The 12670-nt window shown below is 57.2% G+C and overlaps 5 protein-coding genes across 5 annotated transcripts; 2 read left to right on the top strand and 3 right to left on the bottom strand.

Annotated features, from left to right (window-relative positions):
* Positions 1-608: 608 nt before the first annotated feature.
* Positions 609-816, top strand: CDEST_15084 (uncharacterized protein; the record flags this gene model as incomplete). The annotated part of the gene is made up of 1 exon (XM_062931240.1): positions 609-816. Exon 1 carries the CDS (start codon positions 610-612, stop codon positions 814-816), a length of 207 nt encoding a protein of 68 aa, XP_062787291.1. The 5' UTR covers position 609.
* Positions 817-2003: 1187 nt separating this feature from the next.
* On the top strand, positions 2004-5656 carry CDEST_15085 (Putative major facilitator, sugar transporter, major facilitator superfamily). The gene is made up of 7 exons (XM_062931241.1): positions 2004-3216; positions 3278-3297; positions 3373-3682; positions 3773-4264; positions 4415-4755; positions 4808-4899; positions 4958-5656. The coding sequence occupies exons 1-7, from the start codon at positions 3104-3106 to the stop codon at positions 5258-5260; spliced, it is 1671 nt and encodes a 556-aa protein (XP_062787292.1). The 5' UTR covers positions 2004-3103; the 3' UTR covers positions 5261-5656.
* Positions 5657-5665: 9 nt separating this feature from the next.
* On the bottom strand, positions 5666-8568 carry CDEST_15086 (Putative glucose-methanol-choline oxidoreductase, FAD/NAD(P)-binding domain superfamily). Its single transcript, XM_062931242.1, has 4 exons — positions 8108-8568; positions 7767-8025; positions 6610-7515; positions 5666-6503 (listed from the first exon to the last, which is right to left on the bottom strand). The coding sequence occupies exons 1-4, from the start codon at positions 8166-8168 to the stop codon at positions 5888-5890; spliced, it is 1842 nt and encodes a 613-aa protein (XP_062787293.1). The 5' UTR covers positions 8169-8568; the 3' UTR covers positions 5666-5887.
* Positions 8569-9521: 953 nt separating this feature from the next.
* Positions 9522-11383, bottom strand: CDEST_15087 (uncharacterized protein). Its single transcript, XM_062931243.1, has one exon. It carries the CDS (start codon positions 11250-11252, stop codon positions 9699-9701), a length of 1554 nt encoding a protein of 517 aa, XP_062787294.1. The 5' UTR covers positions 11253-11383; the 3' UTR covers positions 9522-9698.
* Position 11384: 1 nt separating this feature from the next.
* Positions 11385-11997, bottom strand: CDEST_15088 (Putative zn(2)Cys(6) fungal-type DNA-binding domain-containing protein; the record flags this gene model as incomplete). The annotated part of the gene is made up of 1 exon (XM_062931244.1): positions 11385-11997. The coding sequence occupies one exon, from the start codon at positions 11995-11997 to the stop codon at positions 11419-11421; it is 579 nt and encodes a 192-aa protein (XP_062787295.1). The 3' UTR covers positions 11385-11418.
* Between the last annotated feature and the right edge of the window lie 673 nt (positions 11998-12670).

Consider the following 12670-nt stretch of genomic DNA (forward strand, 5'->3'; position numbering starts at 1 on the left):
TGCAGCGCCCCAAAGCAGCACTCGCGCTACCACAGCCGATCCTCCTCCCAGAGGGAGCGCCCAAATAAGTGCATCTCTCTTGCATGCGGAACGCTTCGGGCCACTAACAGAGTATATGCCGATTGGTTCGTCTACCTCTATAAGGATTCTTCATGATCTTCCCGATCTGTCAAAGACACCCTGTATAACGTTGGCATGCGTGTCGATCTGGATCATGGAGGTCCACTTCCATGCCACCGTCGGCGCAGGCAGGGTCCAGAGTTGACTTTCTTTGACGCCAATGACGATTCACACTTACCTCTGCTCCACGGCCACAAAATAACAAGCTGGAGGACAGTCCAAAGCAAGCCGAGAAGCAGCTTCGGCAGCTTGATTACGCCAATGCTTTGTCTGGCATCCCACCGGTTTGTCGTCTTTGCCTATGATTCTGGCATCTCGATTATCATTGTACCGCCAATCATGACGCGGGCACCGACAAGTTCCAACTTGTGAGAAAATACGGATCTTGTCCACGCGACCGAGATTTGAGTCCTGGACTAGGCAACGACAAACTGAGCAATTGTTCGAGAACAACCACCGACCTACCCTGCAAGATCGGAAGTGGATGGCATGAACTCTAAAAGCCACCAGCAGATGCAATTTGATCTCGACAAGCCGTGCTTGATCCCAATGAGGACTTCGATTTTTTCACAAGATACTTCAACCTACCGCTACCCTCATCTACCGCCTAAGACGAGACAAAAACAGTGTAAGGGGGGGCTTCATTTCTCGCATAAGAACTTGATTTTTCCAGATCAGGCCTACTTTGCAGCCTGAAAGAGGACATCAGACATGCCTCTCGACGCCGGTTCTAACCCTCGGCGTTTCCCTTTTAGTCGAGACTGTCGGCTAGACTAATTGTCGGTTGGATGTCACCAAGACTCGGAAATCGATGCCGTGGACCCATCGTCGTTCGCCTTTCCGATATTGCCCGCAGGTGGGCGGCAGTCCCATAATCACCCCTGCTCACGAGACGACTCCAGGATTGAATGCCGAACGAGATCCAGTTTCGATGGCACCAAGTGGTAACAGAGCCCTTGGGTCCCCGAGGCTCAAGGACCAAAATCGAATGCATCACGAGAACAGCCGAATTCTCACGGTGGGACGGGGTGCGTCTTCTTAGCGGGTGACCAGCCGCCAGTAGAACGGAGAGAACTCCGCGTTGGTGCATCATCACACATTTGGCGTCAAGCAACCAACACAGCCTGCGAGATTTGACACTTGCAGATGTTTCAACAACCATCGGGCGGTCCCTGCCGACGTGAATTCACCCTGCCAATGGTGTCCTGGCACCAGAGTTCACGCGCAAAAAAAAAAATCTTTTTCTTACTTTCTTCTTTTTTCACTTGCAGGGACTGGCGGATACCTACTCTGTAAGAACGAGGTCGAACACCCGTCGAGTGTGGGACTATTAGTCAAGCACCAACATGGATTCCGGGGGTGGCATGACTCCTCGTTTCCAGGTGTTCAGGCTCAATATTCGTCGGCCAGAGTCTGGAAGAATCGATTGGTGGGCGAAGATTGGGTAATAGCGCCGTCGTCGATTCGCTCGACCCCAAGTGACAAGCGCAATCAAGGGGGTCCAGTCACTCTTTAGGTCGACGAAAGGCGGCTCAGTTTAACTTTTTCATCGGAGCTTTTTCAGTCTGTGGCGGTCCACGAAAATCCTAGTACTTTGGGTGTTTGCTCATCCGGAATACCATCAAAACAACGTGGCGGCCAGGTTGACGCGAGATTACGACCCGCTTCAACTCGATCGAGCTCGAGAAACGCCATACACGCGCAGAGGAGCTGTTTGCTGATCATCCACGGGCGAGCAGACAGTCGCTGACGGCCTCTCTTCGGTGCCATTGTCGGTGGATGGGGGTGTTTCCCCTCACAAGTTTCTTTTGTCAAGCCTAGCCCAGCGGGATCCCCAGACTCCCAAAGACGCCAACAACCCCATGGTCCAAACCTCTCCCCCATGGGCACACCAGCGGGGAGATCGATTCGTCACGGACGGGTTCGTCTGCCATAGACTGGTGCGCCGTCGGTGGAGTGGTTAGGACTTCTGCATTGATCCACAGCTCGGCCAACTTCCGCTTCCAGCTCTAGCTCCGGGTGCTTTTCCGACGTTACACGACTTTACGAGACGCTCCCCGAATGAAATGAAATGGGGGTACCGCTCCTAGTAGACCGGCTCCATGAAAATTTCATCCTGCCCGCCGCGGGGGTGGACCAATCGTCCCATGACCCAACTTCCACCCTGTCCGCACACAGCGCGGCACGGGTATGGTGGCAACGGGTATGTACGCCCTATAGGTAGGGTAGAAGGGGAAATACGGAGAACACCGCTGCTACAACGCAGTCTCGCCCTGTGTCGGAGCCCAACTCTCTGGAGGGTGTTGGTTGAAGATGGTCGATGTCTTAGCCTGCCGCAGACGTACTTTGGCTTTCACAGGGTGAATCGCAAAGGATTCAACCCCCCGGCCTACACGCTTGAGGAAACGGTCTTATGCCAAACCGCCTAACACCAGCAGCCGAATCTGGTCACAGCAACCGCCGGTAGGTGCGGTCTGTTTATGATCTGACGGTCCCAAGGACAGGTTCGCGGCACAACAACGATGCAGCCTCTGCGATGCGATGTCGAGGGAACAGAACAGTTACGGAGCCGACGAAAACGATGACGGACTGGCTCAAACCCTTGGACGAACCCCGCCTGAGCTAGCAGAAGTGTGCACCTTGAATAGTCCACGAACCAGGGACATGGGTCCCATCTCTTCCGACGTCAAGAAGTCAAAGACTCAAGCCCGAGTCGCATCAAAGCTTGACACATCCTGTCCCCATGTCAGGCAAAACAAACGACCCCACCACATGAAGGACGTCTCTTGGCCGGCCATCCCAAGTTGGCAGTCCTTAGCGTCAACCTGGTGATCAATAAGTACAGACGACGCCCCGGGGCCAGCAAAGGAGGTGATGGTCCTGCATTTTCGGCCTTCACTTCTGGAGAAGTATATTGTTTCGTCGCCAAGGAGCGAGCTCATACCTCCCGTTGCCAAGCGGACCGACTCTCTCCTCCACCACCATGGCTATTGCAGCGGAGACCGCCGCCGAGGCGCGTACGAAGCTGGCGTACCAGAACCGATGGAAGACACTCGCGAACAACCCTAAAATTGTTGTCATTGCTCTCTTCGCTTCGTAAGTTGGACCCAATCAGTCCCCTCGTTCTTCGATTGCCAACTGACACGTCCGATTGCAGGTTTGGTGGTTTCGAGTATGGTGAGTACACATAGCTAGCTCGTCCTGCGTTGTGCCATGCATCTCTGCGACAGTGGCTAAGTTGTCCAACGTCAGGTTACCAGCAAGGAGTCTTGGGCCAGTCGCTCGTCATGACACGCTTCATCGACAACTTTCCATCCGTCGTCGGATCGTCCAGCGCAACCGGCTGGTTGACGTCCATCCTACAGCTCGGGGGTATCCTTGGCTCCGTTACCGCTGGTGTCTTTGGTGAGGTTTACTCCCGCAAGTACACCATGTTCTCGGCTTGCCTCTGGGTCATCCTTGGAAGCTACCTGTACACAGGAGCGAGCTACCACAAGCCGGAGCTTCTATACGCCGGCCGTTTCTTCACCGGACTCGGTGTCGGCACCTTCAGCGGTGTTGGGTAGGTTTTTTTACAAGCTCGTGTCCATCTCGGACGCATTGGATCATTCCCGACTCGGGCCGCAGGATGCTGACACTTATACGCTCGCAGCCCTCTATACAACGCCGAACTCGCCGCGCCCGAGATGCGCGGCTTCATTGTCTCGTTTTACCAGTTCGCCACCATCCTGGGTATCATGTTGAGCTTCTGGATCGGCTACGGCAGCAACTACATCGGCGGCATCGGCGAGGGCCAGTCGGAGCTCGCATGGAGGCTTCCGTCATACATCCAGGGTGTGCCGGCCGTCCTCCTTGCGCTCGGTATCTGGTGGTTGCCCTTCTCGCCCCGCTGGCTTGTGAAGCAAGGCCGTGACGAGGAGGCCGTCAAGACGATCGCCTACCTCCGCAAGCTTCCTGAGGACAGCGACCTCGTCCAGGTCGAGTTCAAGGAGATCAAGGCCGAGGCCCTCTTCGAGCAGCGCGCGTTCCAAAAGGCGTTCCCCCAGCTGGCCGAGAAGGAGAAGACCAGTGTCTGGATGCGCGAAGTGGCACAGTATTGGCGCATTGTCCGCGAATGGGCCCATTTTAAGCGAGTTGCAACCGCGTAAGTCTCGACTTTCTTTCACCTCAACATCACCACATCACAACACCACTACACCACCACATCGCAACATCGCCACTCCACCAATACTTCTCCAAACACTATATAATTGAAAGGGTTATATACCTATACTAACCCTAACCCTAACCCTAGTTGGTTGGTAATGTTCTGGCAACAATGGAGCGGCATCGATGCTATTATATACTATGCGAGTAACGTGTTCCAGAGCCTCGGTCTCACCGGCGGAACGACTGCTCTTCTCGCTACCGGCGTCACTGGAGTCGTTTTCTTCATCAGCACTTTGCCCGCCATGGCGTTCATCGACAAGGTTGGCCGCAAGCCCATTCTGATTGTGGGTTCTCTGGTTATGCTGGTTTCCATGGTCATTCCTGGAATTATTGTGGCCAAGTTTAGCCACGACTGGCCGGGCCATCCTGTTGAGGGCTGGGTCGCGGTTGCGTTCATCTGGATCTACATTGGGGCATTCGGTGCTTGTAAGCGCGATCTTGAATCCTGTACTGGCTCCTGATTACTGACAGACATCAGCATGGGGTCCGGTTTCTTGGACGTTGATCTCGGAGATTTTCCCCCTTTCCATCCGTGCCAAGGGTGCTTCTATCGGCGCATCCAGCAACTGGGTACGTATCTGTGAGATGGCCGTCTTTAGAGAAAGCAGTATTCTGACGTAGCTGCCAGCTTAACAACTTCGCCGTCGCCTTCTACGTGCCCTCGATGCTCAAGAACTGGGAGTGGGGTACCTACATCTTCTTCGCCGTGTTCCTCGCCGCCAGCATCGTGTGGGTTCACTTTTGCCTTCCCGAGACCAAGGGCGCAACCCTCGAGGAGATGGACCGCGTGTTTGGCAGCAACACGGGCGCCGAGGACAGCATTCTGCTGGCGCAGGCGAGACGGGATGTTGGCCTGACGGAGGACCTGGAGGATAGCGCCATTCACGCCGAGAAGAAAGGTCTCAGCGAGACACACCATGAGTCTGCCTAAAGCCCCCCATGGGATGGGAAACAGCTTGTCTTGTCACGAACTCCGATGCCAATACCGATATCAGGTCTACTTCAGGAGGTAGTCAACGCAAAATAATAACGACGGAACTCCCGAGAAAGGGCTCGGAATTTAATCAAGTTTTTTTGCCCTGCCCCGCGTGTGTTTCATGCTGAACATCTGTAAAGTCCACAACATGAGTGGTTTCTGCTCTCTCAGTTGTCCCGCGTCTGATTTCCAATCTTGTCGCCCGGCATACGGACCGGAAAACCGGCCCTCGGCTCCGTCCCCGTCCGGGGGATGTGGGGACAAGACGGCGTCAGGGCCATGATACGCTGAAGATGGGCGAAAATTGCGAGACAACCAGCAATGAGGTCCCTAGAAACTGAACATCATGGTCGTCTCTAAAGTACGTCTTATGTATAGTTACTGATTAATATGATCTCGTCACAAAACAGCCTTGTTCTATCTCCAATGCGAGTCTTGCTGTAAAATAGAGGTGCGTCTCGTCGTTAAATGTCGTGACTCCAAGAGGGCTACCTACTCCCATGATGCATACTATGTCCTCAGACGCCGGCTCTATCCCGAACGAGGATACTAAAATAATACTAGAAACCCCATCTGACATATCTACAGCTTCGGGGGAATGTTGATGCCCAAATCCTTGGCAATGATATCCGCCGCCTTCTCGCCCACCACGAAGGCCGTGTTGTTGGTGTTGGCGCCCACGTTCTCCGGCACGATGCTCAGATCGACGACCTTGAGCCCCTCGACGCCGTAGACGCTGAGCGACGAGTCGACGACGCCCAGGTCGGCGCGCGGCGCCATCTTGGCGGTCCCGAGGGAGTGCCACGTCGTGTTGATGTTCTCGCGCAGGAATTGCTCGATGGCCTCGTCGTCCTCCCTGGAGTACTCGAGCGGCGCTGTCACGCTCTTGTGCGCGTCGGGCGCGACATCGTCGACAAGCGCGGCCTTGGAACCCGCGGGGAAGGACGGGTGGCCGCCGGCGACCTCGCCGCGGTAGAGGGCGGTGCGGCGGGCGACCTCGCGCGAGTGCTTGTAGGCCCAGACCTGCTTCTTGAGGTCGAGGTCGTGCGGGTCGCTGAAGAAGCCCGTCTCGAAGTCGAGAGGGTCCGCGAGCGAGGGGCCGGTGATGTGGATGCTACCGCGGGAGTAAGGGTAGGCTGTGTAGTTGGCGACGGTGGTGTACTGGCCCTGGGGGATAGCGGCGTGGTCTCCGAGGTATCTGGGGCTGAATGTCAGTTCTTTTTGTCCTTTAATGTTCTTCTACTCCCCATCATCATCATCTGAAGGGGGGAGGGTCTGTGAAAATAAGAGAAGAATATTCTCACGCGTGTAGAAACCCGCTGAGCATGACGGGCCTGTTGGGGTCGTTCTTGAAGTCCCTATCCCACGCCTTCTGAAACTCGGGACCCAGAGCCTTGACTTCCTCGTCCGACGGGCGGATCTTGCTGACGATGTCTACGCCGTTCCAGCCGAGCATCTCGTGCTTGCCGGCTATGGCGTCCTCGCGGCTGATGCGGCCGCTGAAGATGTCGTCGAGCGTCTCGTTCGGCTTGAGGGCCGTCTTGTAGGGTATGAGCACGAGGTTGTGGTCCTGGTAGCTGTGTCCGACGCCGGGCAGGTCCGCGACGACGGGCACGCCGGCCTTGTCGAGGACTCTCTTGTCGCCGAGGCCGGACCGCTCGAGGACGCCCGGGGTGCCGCAGGCGCCGCACGAGACGACGACCATTTTCCTGGCGCGCACGCGGCGGACGGGCTGCTTGGTCGTGTTCAGGACGGCCTGGTAGTCCGGGTTGGGGGTGTACTCGACTCCGACGGCGCGCTTACGGTCGTCGAACAGCACGCGGATGACCTTGGACTCGACGAGCACGTGGAGGTTGGGGTGCCGGCCGTCCTCGAGCAGCGGGTGCAGGAAGGTGTGCGCGGCGTCCTGGCGGCGGCCGTCGGGCGAGACGTAGCGCATCCAGCGCTCGTAGCCGTTGTTGGCCTCGAGGTTCTGCAGGTCGCGGATCTCGGGGTAGCCCGTCTGTCTCGCGGCGGCGAGGATGTCGTCCTCGGCGGCGGTGACGCGGAAGCCGCCGGACGAGATGTGGACGGGGCCGGAGGAGCCGTGGTGGGCGGCGTCGCCGTTGCCGTGGTACGTCTCAAAGCGGTTGAGGTACGGCCGCAGGTCGGCGGCGGACCAACCCGGCGTGCGCCAGGAGTCGAAGTCGGACTTTTGGGCGCGGGTGTAGCTTTGAGAGGCAATGACTCGTAAGCTTTGGGCTGTTTTTTGGGGGGTCGGGAGATGAGGCGAGGAAGATCTGGGTAAGGGTTTGAAACGGGATAGAGCATGAACGGCTTGTACGGATGTTTGGAGGGGAGGGGGCAACATAGAGGCCAAGTCAGATGAAGGAAGTTTCGGGTACCAGGTTGGGGAAGCCGTGAACTGGAGGAGAAAGAGAGTTTGCGAGGAGCTAGACTCTCGGGAGAGGGGGAAGCTCACAGCATAAAGTTAATCGAGGAACCGCCGCCGAGGATTCCCCCGGCCGGGACGATGGGACTGCGGCCGGCGAGCTTGTCGGACTTGTTCCCCTGGTAGAAAATGGCCGTCTTGCTCTCGGGGGCGAGGTGCTCGAGGAAGAAGGCCGGGTGAACGACGTTGGGCACGTCGCGGTTGTTGGTGCCGCCCTCGATGACGAGGATCGAGAGGTCCGGGTCCGAGGCCGCGAGACGCCCGGCGACGACGCATGCTGCGGTGCCGCCTGGGATTGGAAATCGTCAGTATCTTTGGAGATGGTGGGAAAGGGGTTTTGAAGGTTGGAGTGCTTGGTAGCTGGTACATACCTCCCGCGATGATTACGTCCACCTCGTCGATGCCATCCGCCAGCTTGTGGTATATACCCATGGTTTGCGGTGGATCCCGGTCCTTATGCTCTATGTAAGTATGTGTGTATGTATGATTAAGGAGAGATCGATAAGTGACACGAACTAGAGAAAACACAAGGAAAGTCGGAATTAAAAAGCAGACAACCGAGGATTCGTGTTATATATATCCTCGACTTTTCACGCAGTGCAACCCAAGCACCGCAGCTTGGAAGAGGGGAGGGGAAGACGGGGGATAAGGGGGTCCAACCTCGCCTCAGCGGAATGGTACGCGCGAGATTCCGCTCTTGTATCTGTCTGCACTATGTACTTGCATGGAAAGGGTAACGAATTCGAACTCGGGGGGCGGAGAGGACAGAAACCACATGGCCGCACGGATGGCGGCGAACTCGTCGCGAGAGCGGACGACCAGGGACTGACGCTGGGGGAGGGTCGAACCCAGTGGGGTTGAAGCATCGGATGCGGGGAAGAGGGCAGTAGTCAAGAGAATGTGCGTCCTTGTCTTGCTGCCATCCACGAAGCGGGCTATGGTGGTCTGCGCTTGGGATACATCATACGGGATTTGGTTGGACTTTGTTGGGGTTGCGAACTAGTTGAGCGACGGGCATACGCAGCCCATGCAAGGACTGTGGCAACGCTGGTTTCTCTCTCCCCAAGTGGGTTCTGGGAGGAGGGGTTCGGCCTTGTTTACCTGCATTCTCGGCTGGTTCCTTCATTGACTTTCGATAGAAAGAATCCAAGACCCCCAAGGGGGCTTCTGGCAGGCTGACTTTGGAGACGAACGCACGTTGGAGAAGTCGAGCCGAACAGCAACCTGTGGAGTCTTCTGACTCGACTCGTTTTGGGTTTGCTGGGCATCTGGGGCTAAATGTGTCACGGCACAGCTGGACGTCGACGATCGTGGGGGAAAAGAGGAACGGACGAAGAGGGGGCATGCGGGGGAGGACCACTACACTAAGCCTCTCTAAGCCTCTCTGGAATGGAGACACTTGAGACTTTGGGTACTTGTTACGAGGGTTTTGGTCTATCTATTTGTACTTTGCTCCCGAGATCAATGCCGGTGCATCGGTGAGTTGGGCATGAGAGTCATGAGTGACGTCTCCTCACCCGCCGGTTTGCCGGACTTGCGGGAACAACTCGACAAGAAGGGAGGTTGCTGACTGAATGCGTGTCGCGGTTCATATTCCCGATGGGGTTAAGCCGGGTGAGGTGTTGCTTCGGCTGAATTTCTGTTTCCCCGGGTTGATGTAACGACGATGGGTTGGTTCTTAGTAAGGACCCTTGGTGGTTGGGTGCAAAGACTGTAGTCGTTGGACACATTTGTTAGCTGATAACTACCTGTTACTACAAGGAAGACAGAGAGAACAGCATTTACATCTCTACTGTGGAACACTCAGCACAACACTTTGCTGACATGCATGCATGCAACCAACTTCAGTCACGCAGTACAAACCTCGTCTTTATTCTCTAAGCTTGAGTCCCTGCAACTCCACCGTTCGAAACAAAGTGCCCTGCGGCACAGATCGGAAGTCTCCAGGCCGCCCTCGCTTGACTACAGCCGCAGAAAGTCATTCCAGTACTCCCAGTCCAGGTCCCCGTCGTCCGTCAGCCCCATCGTACCGAGACTCTGGAAGTCCGGAACCGCCAACTGCTGCTGGTGCTGGTGCTGCTGCTGCTGCTGCTGGGACGCCTGAGCCGCCGCCTTGTTCCTCCGCTGGTCCCAAAGCAGGTGGATGAACCGGGGCCACGCACCGGCCACGCGGGTCTCCTGCGTGTCGACCAACTCCTTCCTGCGCGCCTCCCAGGCATCGAGCGTCATGTCGCCCAGCGCGGCGAAGAACGGGGTCCGCCGCCCGTCCTCCGTCGTCAGCTCCGGGTGCTCCTCGTAGAGCTTCTCGACCAGCTTCCAGGCCAGCACCACGCGCTCCCCGGAGCATCGCCGGCGGAGATCGCTGATCATGTATACGTAGGCGTCCACGGTGTACTTTGTCGTCATGTGCGCGATGAGGTGCGGCGAGAAGGCGCTGCGCATGGCCGCGTCCCTCGACTCGAGCCAGGTGACGATGGAGTGGAAGAGCACGTCGTTCTCGGCCCGCGGCATGAGCAGTTCCCCTCCACCGCCGCCAACGCCGCCGCCACCGCCTATTCGTCTACGCTTGAGGACTTTGCAGCGCATGCGTGCGATGGCGAGCTTCGTCAGGGCGTACGTTAGCGCGTGGAGGGGGATGTTCCTGTCCAGATGACGCAGAAACTTCTCGTGATACCGAGCCTCGAGCTCGTCGATGGCCCCGTCCTCCACCTCCGTCGATCTCCTCTTCGTCCCCTTCTCCGGGCCGCCGTGGCCCAGCAAGTCGTAGACCTTGACGGCCGTGGCGGACGTCCGGGCCCAGTTGAAGACCTCGAACTTCATCAGCACGCAGACCATCTCCGTCGGGCCCGTGTGCTCGACGGGGAGCTCCGTCATCTCCGGGTGCAGGTCCGCGTCGTTGACGTTGAGCGGCAGCCGGACGTCGCCGAACTCGCTTTCGGACGGCGCCGTCCGCTTGCCCGCGGCGCGGATCCGGGCGTCGAGGCCGTGCAGCTGCCACCAGAGCCGCACGCGCATCTCGCCGTCAAAGACGGAGATCTTGGGGTCCGGCTTGGCTCGGTGCAGACCGAGCTTCTGGCCGATCCGGATGGCGGCCCCGGTGAGGGTGGACGTCAGCTCCGAGTCGGGGTCCGAGAAGAGGAACAGCACGAACGCCTGCAGGACTTCGAAGTCTCGCGTCGTCAGGAACTCGGCCTCGGCAAGGGCTCGAAAGGCGGCGTCTCTGTACCGGGTCGACAAGGCGGCCCTGGTCTCTCCAAAGACGGCCAGGCAGTCCTCTTCCGACGTCGACGTGGCTGCCAGAGTGTAGATGGCGAACAAGAGGGCCGCGAGAGGCTTCGATGCACCGGAAGGGTTCCAGCTGGCGTCCAGAACCCGTTGTTGCAGCGTCGGCACGTGGACTATCTTCAGGAGCGGGTTCGCCGCCTCGACGAATATCTGCCAGAGTCTGTAGGTCTGTCGGGGCTCCGGGTGCAACTGCGACAACTCGGGTTGGCTAGCTGAGAACAGCAGATGCATCGGCGTCGTGGGATGCAGAGCGGCGTCTTCTTCGCGGCTCAGCGTCTGGGAAGGGGGGTACTTGAGCTTTGGAAAATACGAGTGTCAGCTCCAACGAAACGATATCACGGGTACCCGGAGGTGATGCACACCTCTGGGGGAAGAGTTGCCCAAAGACATCTGCATTTCACGTCAGATCCATGGGAAACGGAGACGCGTGCCCTGCTCGTTGAGCATGGAATAACAAAACTGACCGTTCTGTCTCTGCAGGAGAATCGTCCTCGGCCTGGATCCGTAGGCCACCATCCTCGGCCGCAGCCGGCGCAGAGACCGGGCCGGGAGAGTCACACTGCTTCACCTGGCCTTGCGGCCCCGTAGTGATCCATGTATGGGCATAGGTGGCGAAGTCGACGCCGTGCTTCCGCATCAGTTCCTCGTAAGTCCTCAACCGAGCGAGCAGTTCTTCGTCGGCGGCCCTCTTGCGCGGCCGAGGCTGGATAGGGACTTCGTAGACACACTGCGCCTTCGACTTGACGCAGTTCGAACAGGGTTCGGCTTTGTCACATTTGACCTTCCGCCGCGCGCACAGCGAGCAGACATGTTTGTGTTGGCACGATGGGGGGGATGTTGACTGCGGGCTCGTCATCTTGAGGTCGTTCGAGCCGTGTCTGGACACACAGGTTACGTTATAAGCCCAGCACCTCGGACTAGGCCTTTGACTTGCCCAAGGTGATAAGGAGAGAGTTGTTCCCGGAAAGAAGGGCATCAAGATCGCCTAGCGGAGGAAACCCTCGGAAATTTCGGGCTCAAAAGCGGGCTAGCGTCATCCTTCTCGGCTCCCGGCTTCTCAGTGATCTTGTTGGCTGTGTGAACACTCGCCGTAAACGGACTCCATCCAATCCATTCGAGCGGAGACTATCTTGGTCTAACTGGATTTGGATTCTTCGGCCCCGAGACTTGTAAGAGGAAGCACCAAACAACTTCTCAAACTGGTACAAGTATAAGTCTTTGGTCCTGTCGACTGCTCCTCTACCTGCTTGCTAGTAGGTATACTTCTATTAAATTTGAAAGCTTTCTCTCAACTTATATCTCTTCTTTACTCCTCGTTTGCCAACTACTGCCGGGAGTTCTTCCTCGGTCCCTCGCCAGTCCAAACACTGCTCTCAAGTGCAAACCAGGAACTTGAACGGATACTTAACCTGTTCTTTAGTTCTTCAGTACGGATTATTATACTTCTTCAGGCATGTCATCCCGAGAAGATGCCGGATCAGTGTCCTCAGACCCGGAAAAGCCTGGCCCAGATACCTCGAGTGCAGCCAAACAGCCATCGATCATCGGCGGTTTACAACCACAGAAGGAATCGCCTGCTCATATATCCCCTCACGACAATCCTCAGGAAGGGGACGATGAAAAACAGTATCCGTCTGGGTTGAGCTTGG

This window comes from Colletotrichum destructivum, chromosome 10, assembly GCF_034447905.1.
Source record: "Colletotrichum destructivum chromosome 10, complete sequence".
Taxonomy (NCBI): Eukaryota; Fungi; Ascomycota; class Sordariomycetes; order Glomerellales; family Glomerellaceae; genus Colletotrichum; species Colletotrichum destructivum.

Excerpts from the sequence above, each read along its gene's own strand:
- CDEST_15085 (XM_062931241.1), top strand. The coding sequence starts at position 3,104 with ATGGCTATTGCAGCGGAGACCGCCGCCGAGGCGCGTACGAAGCTGGCG. Across the intron at positions 3,217-3,277 it reads GTCATTGCTCTCTTCGCTTC|GTTTGGTGGTTTCGAGTATG; the intron begins GTAAGTTGGACC and ends GTCCGATTGCAG. Across the intron at positions 3,298-3,372 it reads GTTTGGTGGTTTCGAGTATG|GTTACCAGCAAGGAGTCTTG; the intron begins GTGAGTACACAT and ends GTCCAACGTCAG.
- CDEST_15086 (XM_062931242.1), bottom strand. The coding sequence starts at position 8,168 with ATGGGTATATACCACAAGCTGGCGGATGGCATCGACGAGGTGGACGTA. Across the intron at positions 8,026-8,107 it reads GGACGTAATCATCGCGGGAG|GCGGCACCGCAGCATGCGTC; the intron begins GTATGTACCAGC and ends TTCCAATCCCAG. Across the intron at positions 7,516-7,766 it reads TCCTCGATTAACTTTATGCT|CTACACCCGCGCCCAAAAGT; the intron begins GTGAGCTTCCCC and ends TGCCTCTCAAAG.
- CDEST_15087 (XM_062931243.1), bottom strand. The coding sequence starts at position 11,252 with ATGCATCTGCTGTTCTCAGCTAGCCAACCCGAGTTGTCGCAGTTGCAC.